Source organism: Fistularia commersonii, chromosome 7, assembly GCF_037954325.1.
Source record: "Fistularia commersonii isolate RoL2024-O1a breed Wild chromosome 7, RoL_Fcom_v1.0, whole genome shotgun sequence".
Lineage (NCBI taxonomy): Eukaryota > Metazoa > Chordata > Actinopteri > Syngnathiformes > Fistulariidae > Fistularia > Fistularia commersonii.
Window position 1 is genome coordinate 8,409,215 of NC_141290.1, and position 12,399 is coordinate 8,421,613.

Here is a 12,399-nt window from a genome sequence, read left to right on the forward strand (position 1 = left end):
CCCTCTTTCCTGAAGCCTGGATTTCATCTGTAGCTCCTGGAATGAGGACTTTAAACAGGTCTTTGGAGGTCCACAGCTCTCTGTCTCCACCTGCAGGATCCTACCACAGATGGGAGCAGCAGGACTTCACATCCCAGAAGTCTCTGGGACAGCAAGTACACTTTCTTGGTTCTAGTAGCAAGAGTACTGAGCAGGGCTTGGACTCCGCATTTCTGCTCCTCAGAAATGTGGAGGCCCTTCCAGACACCAGGCCTGAACCACCTGACACACACACACACACACACACACACACACAGTTCCTGGTTTAGACCCTGATGGAGAAGGTCCATCCTGGGAGGGGTCTGTACCCAGGAACCTGCTGCAGGAGGCCAGAGGTCAACCCAGGTTTAATTCAGCCAATAGGAGAGAGTAAATATTTGTCTTTCAAAATAATCAGCAGCAGGAGAAGAAAAAGTTAAAAATAATGTTAATAATTACAATAATATTCTGAATAATAATAGGAATTAAAAGAAAAACAAATCAACCTTTATTTTCTCTGTCCTGATTCTGACAAACAAATCCAAGACTCTCCTGAGGATCCTCCACATGCAAAGACCCCCCCCGACCCCCACGCCACGTCTGGACCTTTAGTTCCTTTCACAATATTCTTTACTCAGCCCGATCCCGTTGGTTTCCGGAGGAACCTGTAAAACACAATCGGCCCCCCTCAGGTTGGACACAGAAAAGTCAACAGTGAATGGATGAAATATTTATCGCCACTTAAAAGCGCCCCCTCCCCTGAGAAGACTTCTCGCCTTAAGATCCAGACCCCTCTTTGGACCTCCAACATGCCTCCATCGACTCTGCAGCTGCTGACCCCTGGCTCTGGATCGAACCTGAGTGTGGGGTTAAATGAAGGGGGGGGGGGGGTTCTGACTATGTCCCCCCCCCCCCCCCAGGTCACCTGGGACATCAGCGGGAGACGCGGCCGTCAGACAGAGGCGCTACTGCAGCTCGGGCAGCTTGGGGTCGTACCCCGGGGGGGGCGTGATGGGCTCGATGGTGACCGGGTTCTGGGTGGGGGTCCGGATCTGGATCCGGAAGTCCTTGAGGTGAAGCTTGTCCGACTTGATCCTCCGGACCCGCAGGGGGCGCAGCAGGCGGCTGGCCCGGCTGCTGCTTCGACCCGGCAGGCTGGGGTTGTGTGTCAGGCCCGCGGGGTCGGCCGGGGCGTCGGCGCCGGGCCGGGCCTCGTTAGGAGGGGCGTCCTCGTTGAGAGGGGTGTCCTCGCCGGCGGCGGGCTCCGCCCCTTCGTTCTCCACCGCCGCAATGATGTCCTCATAGGAGGGCAGCTGGGAGGTGCTCTGGCGGAGGTTGCTCTGGCGGACGGGGAAGCTGCTGCTTCCGACCACCTCCTCGTAGCTCGGGACGCTGAAGGACCTCGGGTCCGGAGATCTGAGGAGCACAAGCGGAAACTTCTCATCTCCTGCAGCTGGTGCCTCCTAAGATAATCCCCTCCTGCCTCCGCTTTGGCTAAACATCTGTGCGTGTCTCGGCAGGTGTAACTCACGGCTCTGCTGGCTCCGCCTCCTGCGTGGCGGCGCTGGCCGCCAGGCGGGCATTCCGGATACTGGCCCTCCTCTTGCTCCTCACGCCGAGGCAGATGGAGAGGAGCAGCATGGCCACGCCGACGCCGACCAGGACCAGGGCCACCGAGGAGGACCTGGTCTTCTCCTTCTCCTCGTCAGTCTCCTCGATGGTGGTGACGTTGGTGGCTCCGGAGCCCCCGCCGTCGATGGGGATCACCGTCCACACGATCATGATGATGCCCAGGGCGATCAGGCCGACCCCGAGGGCGCACAGGGCGTAGTGGGCGCCGGAGCCGCTGGCCTCGGCACCAGAGCGGCCCGAGGAGGACCGGCCGCCGCAGACGCCGCCGCCGCTGGAACACATCTCTGAAGAACCTGTGGAACCAGGAGGAAGACGGTCAGCTGGCGTGTGTTGGACCCGGACCTCCGGCAGGACTGGGAGGGCAGGTCCCACCGCACGCTGCCGCCACAGCGACAAAAACGTCCCAAAGCCGCGACCACCAGAGCCCGGCAGAACCTCACATTAGGCTCCAAGAGCTTCCAGCTCCTGCCTCCAGGTTCCAGACCCAGACAGGTTCTTCTAGAACCGCCTTTGCGGAGAACACGCCGCCGGCCCAACTGATGAAACACACTCCAGGGCGAGGTCGCCCATGGCAACCAGAGTCGCCCAGCAGGTCTGTCACCGGTTACTCACACACACCTGGGGTTCCAACTCTTCTGAAGGACTTCCAGAACCGTCACCCACTCGGCTTTGAATGCGTGAGGAGGCCTGGAGGTCAGAACCTCCACAGATGATTGACGGGCCTGCAGGGTTCACCGTCCCTGAACGGTCCTGTCGGCCTCACACACCTGCTCCACGCCCAACATTCCTCTAAAGCACCCTGTGTGTGGGACAAATGTTCTGCTCCATGTTCTGCACTCTGGTGCAGCGGTGATGCAGCGGTGACACCCTTTGGCTCCAAGAGGAAACGCAGCTTCACAAATGCTGGAGGAGCTTGGAGATACAAATACCTGCTGTCCACCTGGGGAGGGGGCGAGGGGGGGAGGGACGCCTCCAGCAGATGGAGCCACGGCCTGCACGTGAACTTCAGGTCCAAATAGGAAAGTTCTAGTTCGCCATACTCAGATGGGTAAAGACACAACAAGGAGAACGTTTGCAGGGGGGACTAGAGGAGCCTCAAAAGGGTTCTGGTCAGGACCAGGAGGTCCAGGACTGACTAAGGCTCTGGACCCTGGGGGTTTTCATCCCAGCAGGCTCATCAGGAATGAGGAGCTTCTACTGTGCCACCTGAGGACCACCATGGCAGCTCTGAGGACCACCATGGCAGCTCAGGTGTTCCAGCAGGTTCTCCAGAACCTTGTGATTTGGTGAGATCAACGCCTCTGATCGGTCGAGAAATCTGCTAATCAATAACCACCGGCAGACCCACTACAGAAGCCTGTGTTCCTCAGAACCTCCTGCTGTCCTCCAGACCTTCCCGAGGAGCTCCTCCCACGTCACCCATTTCCACAGACACTTCCAAACCCACGGATATGTGAAAACCCTCCAGTTCGGACCCGCAGGAGGGCGCGGGGTCGTGACGGTGCGTTCAGACCGGAAGGGGTCCGTCTCGACCCACGCCGCGTCGCCCGCGGGCCGTGGGTGCGGTCGCCATAGCGGAGGCGGAGAGGCCTCACCTCTCCTTCTCCACGCACGTCCCCGCCGGGACTCACCTGAGCCGCCCAGGTGTCTCTACGAAGCTCCGCGGCCCCTGCGCGGCGCCGGGACCGGAACCGGAACCGGGACCGGCCGCGGGTTCCGGCGTGTCCCTCCGCTCCGGCCGGCAGGTGGACCGGCAGGAAGTGCGTCCGGACTCCAGGCGCGGTGAAGCTCGTTCCCGCGACCGGGCGCGTCTCCGTCCGCGGGACACCTGGTCCTCTACGAGGATCTACCTGTTGCCGGAAGTCACCTGAGACTTCCGGCCGCGTAGGGCGGATGAAGATCCGCGCAAACGCACACCTCTTTTCCCTCTTTAAATAACCGGAAATAACAAGGTCCAGATGAAAGTTTGGATTTCCGGATCTTCTCCGTGGATGATGGACCTCCTTCGGTGTCTCGGTGTTTCCGTTTGGTGAAAACGAACCATCCGGGTCCTCCGGTGAGACCGAACAGGAACCGGAAGTCTCCAGGTGTGTCCGCTCTGCTAATGAGACATGCGCAGATGCGACTTTCACCTGAACCCGCTCTTAAAGTAAACCGGCGTTTAAATGATGCTCTTATTTTGAAATCCGCGGAAATCTCGTGTCACACGCGAGATTTACTCTACCGGTTTGGTCAATCGATTCCTATCCGATCCAATTGATTATCGATCCTGCGGCGGAGAGTTCCTCCAGCTCAGGGTGAGGAGGACAGGAGGCTCTGGACCTTCATCCTCCTCCTCTTCCTCACCGCAGCTCCGGGAGCAGAATATGCGTTACCTCCGCTGTGCGGGACGAGTCCCGACCGGCCCGCAGACAGACCTGCTCTTACACACACACACACACACACACACACACACACACACACACACACAAACAGGATTCACATAAACATACTCGTTCTTCATCTACTTTATCTTTATTTTTACAGAACAAACGTGAAAATATAACATCTTGTTAAAATCTCACAATCAGCACAATCTCTCCTCTGTCTCAAATAATAAATAAGAAATATACATCTGGCTGTTTTTTTGTTTATTGTTACTTTGCTGCTGATAGAACAGACTCTCCTCCTGCAGGTTCTTCTCTGGTTGACCGGATCAGACGTTGGTGATCTCCACCTCCCTGCAGAGGAGCACCGGACTTCCCCGGGTCCGGGTCCGAGGCACCAGCTGGACCCGGGCTTCCCGGGGCAGCGAGCCGTCACCGTGGAAACCCAGGCTGTTTGCTCGGAACCTCGGCGGACTCTGGGGAGACATTTCACCCGGTCAGGCTCAGGAGGGACCAGATGGTTTCTGCTGAGGGGCACGTTGTACTTCCACGGGGGGCTTCGACTTTACCAGGGGGGTTTCAACCGGGCCGCCGGGGTTCTGCCCCCCCACCCCAGCCGGAGCTGCTCATTGTTACCTCGTTATCTAAGATGTCTCATTACCCTCGGATGTTCTCCCGCTCTGGGGTGGAAGGCGTACCTTTCCTGATCTCCTCGCAGGGACGTTCTCCTCCTTCGGGCGGGTCCCGACCCCCGAGGCCTCGCCGCTGGGGGAGCACAAGCAGAACAGTTTCCGTCAGCAGTGGCGGGTTTTACACGGAGGGGGGGGGGGGGGGATCATCGGCGCGGGACCGTAGACCTGGGGGGGGCCGAGAGGGTCTTCATCTCCTCGTAAAGGTGCCGGCGCAGCATGTGGCGGTCGGCGGGGATCTCCAGGGCGGCGGCCATGGCGTCCGTGTCGAAGGAAGGGTCCAGGGCCATGAGGGCGCCGTGGACGCCTTTACCCTGGAGGTTGTCTGCGAACTCCTGCGCGGTAGAAGGACATGTGGCTGCAGAGAACCACGAGGAACCGCCCGCAAACGTCCCCCGGAGCCGACAGGACCTTCCACTGCTCCGCTCGCACCACCTTGAACATGAGCGTCCACCCACCTGCAGGTCGATGCTCCTCACCCACTTCTCCACCCTGCGGGAGGTCCAAACCAGCGGGTCCCGGTCCTGGTTCTCGCATTCGGCCCGTCGGGCCCGCAGAGCCTGCGCACACGGGACACACACACTGCATAAAGACGGTGGGGGAGGGGGTCGCGCCCGGCCGAGCCGCACCTCCTTGTCGAAGCTCAGCATCTGCAGGAGCTGGACCGCCAGCAGGAGGCTGGTCTGATGGAGCGGGTCGCTCACGCCGAGGAGCAGCTCCAGGTCCCGCCGGCCGAGGGAGTTGAGGACCCGGCCGTCCACCAGGAGGTTCCGGAAGGTCTGCGAGTACTGGGGAAGCCCCACCTCCTCCAGCCACGAGGAGGCGACCCAGTGGTGGTCCATCTCCGAGGCCCCGGACAGCCTGAGAAGACAAAGCTCCGTGACCCGAGGAAGGCGATAGCTTTTTGGGATTCAGGGGCGAACGTGTGGTTCCGCTCACCCCGGCCCCCCCTCGGCTCTGCGATAGTCCTCTATGGCCAACCGGAGCTTCCTGCGGTGAAGGGGGTCGGAGATGCCGAGTCCCTGCTCCAGATCTTCGTCGGTCAGGCTGAGCAGAACCTACACAGAACACATGCGGCGCCTCCGGTCACCTCGGCCCGCCGAGAGCCCGCCTCCGGATCCTCCTACCTTTCCGCTCTTGACGTTCTCGGCGCAGGCGTGGACATACATGGGCATCGCCATGACGACCTCCAGCCAGGCCTGGACGGCGCCCGCCCTCCACAGCGACATGCAGGTGCTGCGGGCCAGCCGGACCTGCTGGGCCTGCTGGAGACGCTCCGGACGCTCCTCTCCGTCAGACAGGCTCTGCCGGGGGCTGTCAGAATCTGGGTCGGTCGGGGTCGGGGGGGGGTTGCGGTAGCAGACGGGGGATCAGGGTCGGGGTCGGGAAGGGTGGACATCACAAAACATCTTGAAGCGAGAGGGTTCAAGCAGAAGCTCCATCCCAATGAACACCTCCAGGAGCTAGTTTGTTTTTATCTGCAACCATGCAGTTGCAGCCTGTGGCCACCAGATGAGGCCAGAAACTCTCCTGGCACTTCGCAATGAAGTTGAGAAGTGTGTGTGTGTGTGTGTGTGTCCCGTCAAACACAGTGCTGGGGGGCGGCATCTGCTGGTTTTCAAGGAGAAGAAACACTGAGCTACACGGTTCCTGTCTGGTGAACGAGGAGAAACATCAACATATCAACATCAGGATCGGCTTCTGGAGACGCGAGGGATTATTCAGAAAATGTCATGCCTCTGCTGGTCTACTGCCACCCCCCCACCCCACCCACCCACACACACACACACACACACACACACAAACACACTCACAAGTACTTCTCATGCAGGGTCCTCCGTCACAGAGTCCAGACTGTGCACAGAGCTGAATAATCCCCAGAGGGCAGGAACAGACAGCTGGTAATCACAGATGACGGGTTACTCACTGCAGCGGGGGATACCATTAGACATGGGGGGGGTACACACACACACACAGACACACACAGACACACACACACACACACTCTCACACACGCACGTTAGACACAGGACTGAGAAACAAACACCTCTTGTCATGGAAACAGAAAAGGCGCCACGTAGCAGGTGTTCATGTGGTCATTTTATTCTCAAAATAAGATTTCATTTCAGGTGAGTCCACATTGAAACATCTGGCCGCAGCTCCACATCTGTCCACCTCTGGAGTTCCCGGTAAAACATCACCGTGGATTTGTTCTTTATGCCGTAACGACTTGTCAGAACAGGATTATCGGAGCCACAGATGCAGGAAGTGAAGGGGTGGGGGGGCATTTTAGAGGATGGAGAGAAAAGTCGGGGAGGGGCGGGATGATGGGTGACGAGCAGGGGAGGGGAAAAGGGGGTGCGTCATACAGGGTTCCTGCTTGGAGGTCAGAGGTTGTCCAGCCAGGTTTTAGTCTTGACCTTTGACCCATAGAGGTAAAATCCCCTGGCTAAAGCTCCACCCGCAGCAGGTGGAAGGGTGGAGGGGTCTGGGATGGGGGGTCGGGGGGTCCGTCAGTGCAAACCCCAACGCTCAAGACTCGAACCTCTGAATTCTACAAACTAGAATTCTCTCCGTCCTCAGTTCAAGGAAAGAAACCCGGTTGAAATGGAGACATGACTTGGGGGGGCTGGTGTGTGTGTGTGTGTGTGTGTGTTTGGGGGGGGGCAGATGTTCAGGGGGCTCCTTTGTTTTGGGGGAGTCCAGTCTGAGCAACGCAGAGACAAAATGACATGGACAGAAAAAGACTAATCCGTGTGTGTGTTTGTGTGAGTGTGTGTGTGTCCTGCCCCTGAAGGAAACAGACATGATGGGGTAAACACAGCAAAAACAAGTCCACACAGGATAGGAACTCAACCTATATATTTATATGCATGTAAACATATATACATATGCATACATGTGCAGCTATAAATATATATATATATATATAATTATATATTACATATATGTAATTTACAAACATACATTGAGGGCAATTATTCTGTACATGTAGGGGAAGTGTCTCTTTACACACAGTTAAAGCCACTTAAGAATCTCAAACACACACACACACACACACACACACACACACACACACACACACACACTCATCACCAGTCCCCGTCCTCCTCTATGTAGTACTCGGGGGGGGCCGTACCGTCGAACAGGCCGGGGTCCAGGGACTTGCGCTGCTTCCCCCGGGTGAAGACCCGCGACAGCGAGCCCAGGCTCATTTTCTCCTTCTTCTTCTTACGTTTCTGGTCCTCCAGGTCCTCCATGGACTGAGGAGACAGAGAGGGAGGGGGGACGGGGTCAGAAGGCAGATTCTTCTGAAGCGCCCGGATACAGGAAGTAGCCACTTCCTCTTCCTTCCCGCGGCACCAATGCGAGCATCCATAGCGTTAGCTGAGAAGCTAACTGTTGAGCAGGTTAGTTCAGGAGCGATTAGTTGCAGATGCGCTGGATGAGCAAGCGGGCTAACTCTGCCGGGCTCAATGCTAAGCTAACTGACATGCAGCAAGATTATTTTGAGTCCGGATCCTCTACGACTATGACTTTAGAAGTGCAAGCGGCCATTTTGGATCTGGGGCGAGGCTGCAGGATCTCCTCCGGGTGGACGGAGTGTGTGTGTGTGTGTGTGTGTGTGTGTTGGGGGGGGGGGGGTCAGGGCAGCTCTTACATTGCAGAGGGAATGGGTCCGATGGCGAGGAGAATTGATGTCACTGGGCGTGGAGGAGCGGTCCCCGTCTGCCGCCGAGGCGTCCGAGATGACGGACGGCTGGCGGGAGTGGCAGGGGCTGATCCTGACCACCCCTGGAGGCACACGCACGCGTGCACGTGCACGGACAGTCACCCAGCGAGAGAGAGAAACACCCCAGTTAGTGCGAAACCTCCAGAAAGCCCCCATTAGTGTGTCGAGGGTGCGGCGGCGAGGCGGGAAGGGGCGGGGCGGGGGGGGGGGCGGGGCCTACCTTGGCGCTCACCGGCGTGTCCGTGGTACAGGGTCTGCTGGCTTTGACGGATGGCGGCCGTCAGCGGGAGCTCCGCCTGCATCGCCCACTCCTGGCCGCCGTTGACCGCCGGCTCGGATGGCATGGCGAGCGAGTGGCGCTTGGGGACGTCCTTGGTCAGCGTGGCCAGAGACTGCTTGGCCTGCAGGGACGCAGACAGGAGGTCATGGACAGAAGGTCGCTTCTCCTCCTCCAGGGTTCTCCTCCCTGACTCAACCTCAAGATGTAGATGTATCTACTGGACGCTCCTTGTCGGAGGGGAGGAGGTCCATACATGGGGACCCGGTCAGGTGACCACCGGGATCCGGATCCATGGATGAAAACATGGACTGATGAAGTGAGAAGTTGACAGATGGAGTGAAAGGAGGCATCATGGTGAGATCTTTATGGATGTTGAGATGAGGTGAGGGGGAGGTGGAGATGAGAGGAGATCAGATCTTCTGTCTGACAGTGATGCTGATGAGGAAGTGATGGGACTTGATAGGAGGCTCAGTGGAAGGGGGAGGGAGGTGTGTGTGTGTGAGCGTTTGTGTCTGTCTGTGTGTGCGTGTGTGTATGTGTGTGTGTGTGTGTGTCCACAGGAAAGAGGGATAGAGGAGGGAATACATTTATGTCTGGGCTAGAAGGAAGAATCCCTGAAGAGGCGAAGGATGACAGGGTGTGGAAGAAGAGGCACACACACACACACACACACACACACACACATCCTCACCATGGTAAGCTCCGCCTCCAGCTCTTTGATGCGGTTCTCCTTCATGTCCATTTGTGAGCGCAGCAGGTTGGCCTGCTCCGTGGCCTCCTTAGTCTGCCGCCTCAGGTCCCACTTCTCCCTCTCCAGGAGGTCCTTCTCCTTGGCCAGGACCTTCACCGCGTCCTCGCTCTCCTGGAGGAGCACAGAGTAGACGCTGTCAGCGCCTGAGCGGACGCCACCGCCGACCCCGCTTCCGGCAAGACGCCGCCGCTACCTTCCGGTGCTGGTCGTAGTTGCGTATGAATTCTCGGAGTTGGTCCTCCCTGCTTTCCAGGGTGAAGTAGAGTTGCTGCATCTGACCCACCAGGTCGACCTTCTCCACCTTCAGGCGCTTGCGATCGTCCTTCATCGCTGCGGCGGAGAAGAGAAGCGGCGTGGGGGGTTATCTGAGGGAAAGACTCGGCAGAACAAACCAGAACAGACCGGAGGTCACCAGGGGGCGCTGTGGCTCCTGGGGAGGGGAGGCCTGGAGGACGTCAGAGAGGAAGCATTCGGCAAAACAATGGTGCTGATGCTAAGGGGAGGGTGTGTGTGTGTGTGTGTGTGTGTGTGTGTGTGTGTTGGGGGGGTCACGCCCCCTCCGCCGACAGCATTCCTCCCGTCGCCGCGGGCAACACTCAAACCTGTTCTGCAGTTGTTACACAACACACTCCCCCATTCCTCCCCGTGTGAGGAGCAGCGGTGAAGCCCGCAGAGTAACACTACTCCATTACTTTCACGTTTGACTGACAGCCGCTGCTGATTCTCTGGACTTTGGGGGCGGGGCTAAGGGGGAGGGGGCGGGGCTTTCCCCGGTCCTGACCTTGCAGCGCCTCCTTGGCCCGGTCCAGCTCCCGCTCGCGGTCGCCCAGCTGCGCGCGGAGCTCGCCCGCGGACAGCAGCCCGGCAGCGCGGCCTCCGGGGGTCTCCTCCAGGTCTTTGCTCAGCATGTCCTTCATCTGCCGGAGCAGGTGGACCTCCTCCTGGAGCTGGGCCACCTCCTCGCGCAGCAGCCCTGCGGGAGACAGTGGCGACGGGTCGGTGGAATGCGGAGAATGCCCCGGAGGAATGGGGGCCGGCGAGGGGGCGGGGCCCCCGCGAAGGGGGCGGGGCCCTGCGGCGGACAAGAATGGAGAGGTGAGGCATGAAGAAGAGGAGGGAGGGAAGAATGTAAGATAGAGGATGTGAAGGACAGGAGGAGGAGGAGGAGGCGCGAGACGATTAAAAGACCCTGAGAGTTCCACATTTCCCATTGGCTCTTCTGCCCTCAAACGCCGCGGCTCTCCGGCGGGAAACACAGTAAAACAGGGGCGTGCACGTGGAACGCTGACATGCACGGCCAGTCCAGCCGGAGGTCATCAAAACACCAGAAGACGACGAGCTGATCGGCTGTTCGGGCTCTTTAAGGCCATCCAATCATGGCTGACCGGGAGAGAACTGGTTCCTGGTGAGAACCCGAGAGCCGCGGGAGACCATCTCATCCACCACCTCCTGAAACCTCAGGTTACCTGCAGGACCGGCTCGACCGCCTGAGAGCTGTAATTACACCGTAATAACATGATAATGAGAGTGTTGTAAACCTTCCTCTGGCGATGCCTGCTTAAAGGTGACCACATGAAGGTCCAGCAAAGCTTCTCTTCACCTGGCACCATGACGGAGGTCACCTCGGGGTCAGCTGTCAATCATCCAACCGTTCACCCTCTCCTCAGAGCCTACAGTGAGCCTTTTTTCTGCTGACGTTTTTTTGGACCGCTTCTTGAAACCGCAAAACTGGAGTGGCAGCCTGAAGACCTGCCGGAGGTTCTGCCCGGACCTGCAGGCGCGCCGATAAGAGCCGAGGACGGGTTCCACCAGGCGGCAGGAACGCATGGGACTGTTCTGACCGCATGTGAGAGGTCGTCCCCCTGAGGCCGCGGCCACTCGGCCTTCTGTTTGCCTGCAGGTTCTCCTGGTGAGGAGAAGAACCCTGCTGATCCTCCAAGCATGATGACTGGCTGCTCAGACTGCACCAGAAGGTCAGCGTTTCTCCGACAGCTCAGATGTTTAGCCACAATCATCTGTCATCCAGGTTTCTGGAGCGTGTCTGCAGGAGGAAGACCTTCTGAGAAGTGAGGATCCAGTCCATATCCCGTGATCTGCCGAAGGTCAATGCCACTCTCGCACGATCAGAATCTGCAAGATCTGCAGGCCATCGTGGAGAACGGGGAGAGAAACTTGGCAGGAGAACATGCAAGGAGCATAGAAGAGGAACCAAGGCATCACACCTGGAGCCTTCCTGCCGTGAAGCGAAGCTGCCGATCACTTCGATCCATCACAACCCGGATGAACGTTCCCTCAGGCCACGAACAAAACATCTGACGGCCCCTTTCGTCGTGTCCACCTGAGCGCCATTCCGTTCATCAGATCTCTCGATCACCACCCGGGTCGCCTGGGTTCAGCTGAGGAACCGGCTCACGAGATCCACAACAACCACCGGCGTGTTCAGAGAAGAACCCCTCCCTGCCTGTTTGGATCCTGTAGGTCAGCAGGTCCAGTCAGTGGAGACCCAGAGGTCAAACTGCCGCCGAGACCTCGGGAGGAACCGCGGGACACGAAGGAGACTCCGACGGCGGTGAACGACACCTTGACCTCCTCCGGCCTCCGGTGGACCGGATGTGGCAGATCCAGGCCGATAGAGTCCAGAAGAACCGACGGCGGCCTAACCGGGGACCTCTGGACCTCCAGAGGATCCAGGCTCCTCTCCAAGCAGTGGTGGTTTTAATCCAAGCAGAAGAAGCTAAGCAGATGACCACATCACATCTGGGCAGGCCTCTGGCAAGCAGGACCTCCAATAAGAGGAGGAGATGGTCAGGGGTGTAGGACGGGGAACGTGGAGTCATGTGATCTGCATCGGTGGCGTCCTACATTCTCCTCCCAGACCCCGGTGGAGGTCCACTCCTCTCGAAGGTCACCCATAAAGCCTGGCTGTGGAG

At 58.6% G+C, this 12,399-nt stretch overlaps 2 protein-coding genes across 5 annotated transcripts in view; both read right to left on the reverse strand.

Moving 5' to 3' along the window:
- Nucleotides 1-503: 503 nt before the first annotated feature.
- On the reverse strand, nt 504-3,832 carry tmem51b (transmembrane protein 51b). 4 transcript variants are annotated; one of them, XM_086148817.1, is made up of 3 exons: nt 3,246-3,832; nt 1,550-1,943; nt 504-1,434 (listed from the first exon to the last, which is right to left on the reverse strand). In XM_086148817.1, exons 2-3 carry the CDS (start codon nt 1,930-1,932, stop codon nt 984-986), a joined length of 834 nt encoding a protein of 277 aa, XP_086004943.1. In that variant the 5' UTR covers nt 1,933-1,943; nt 3,246-3,832; the 3' UTR covers nt 504-983. The 4 variants fall into 4 exon arrangements, with proteins under 4 accessions (XP_086004943.1, XP_086004941.1, XP_086004942.1 ...); XM_086148815.1 differs by having other exon boundaries at nt 3,282-3,828; XM_086148816.1 differs by lacking the exon at nt 3,246-3,832 and adding an exon at nt 2,269-3,216.
- A 383-nt stretch (nt 3,833-4,215) lies between these two features.
- kaznb (kazrin, periplakin interacting protein b) overlaps nt 4,216-12,399 on the reverse strand; it is a 31,936-nt gene continuing 23,752 nt past the window's right edge. Inside the window, exons 4-16 of the mRNA XM_086149582.1 lie at nt 10,251-10,541; nt 9,663-9,799; nt 9,410-9,580; nt 8,682-8,839; nt 8,367-8,556; nt 7,845-7,968; nt 5,833-6,029; nt 5,645-5,763; nt 5,335-5,566; nt 5,164-5,265; nt 4,874-5,040; nt 4,715-4,781; nt 4,216-4,492 (exon numbers count right to left, since the gene is read on the reverse strand). Coding sequence (XP_086005708.1) covers nt 4,346-4,492; nt 4,715-4,781; nt 4,874-5,040; nt 5,164-5,265; nt 5,335-5,566; nt 5,645-5,763; nt 5,833-6,029; nt 7,845-7,968; nt 8,367-8,556; nt 8,682-8,839; nt 9,410-9,580; nt 9,663-9,799; nt 10,251-10,541 — 2,102 coding nt within the window. The 3' untranslated portion in view covers nt 4,216-4,345. The remainder of the gene's footprint in view (nt 4,493-4,714; nt 4,782-4,873; nt 5,041-5,163; nt 5,266-5,334; nt 5,567-5,644; nt 5,764-5,832; nt 6,030-7,844; nt 7,969-8,366; nt 8,557-8,681; nt 8,840-9,409; nt 9,581-9,662; nt 9,800-10,250; nt 10,542-12,399) is intronic.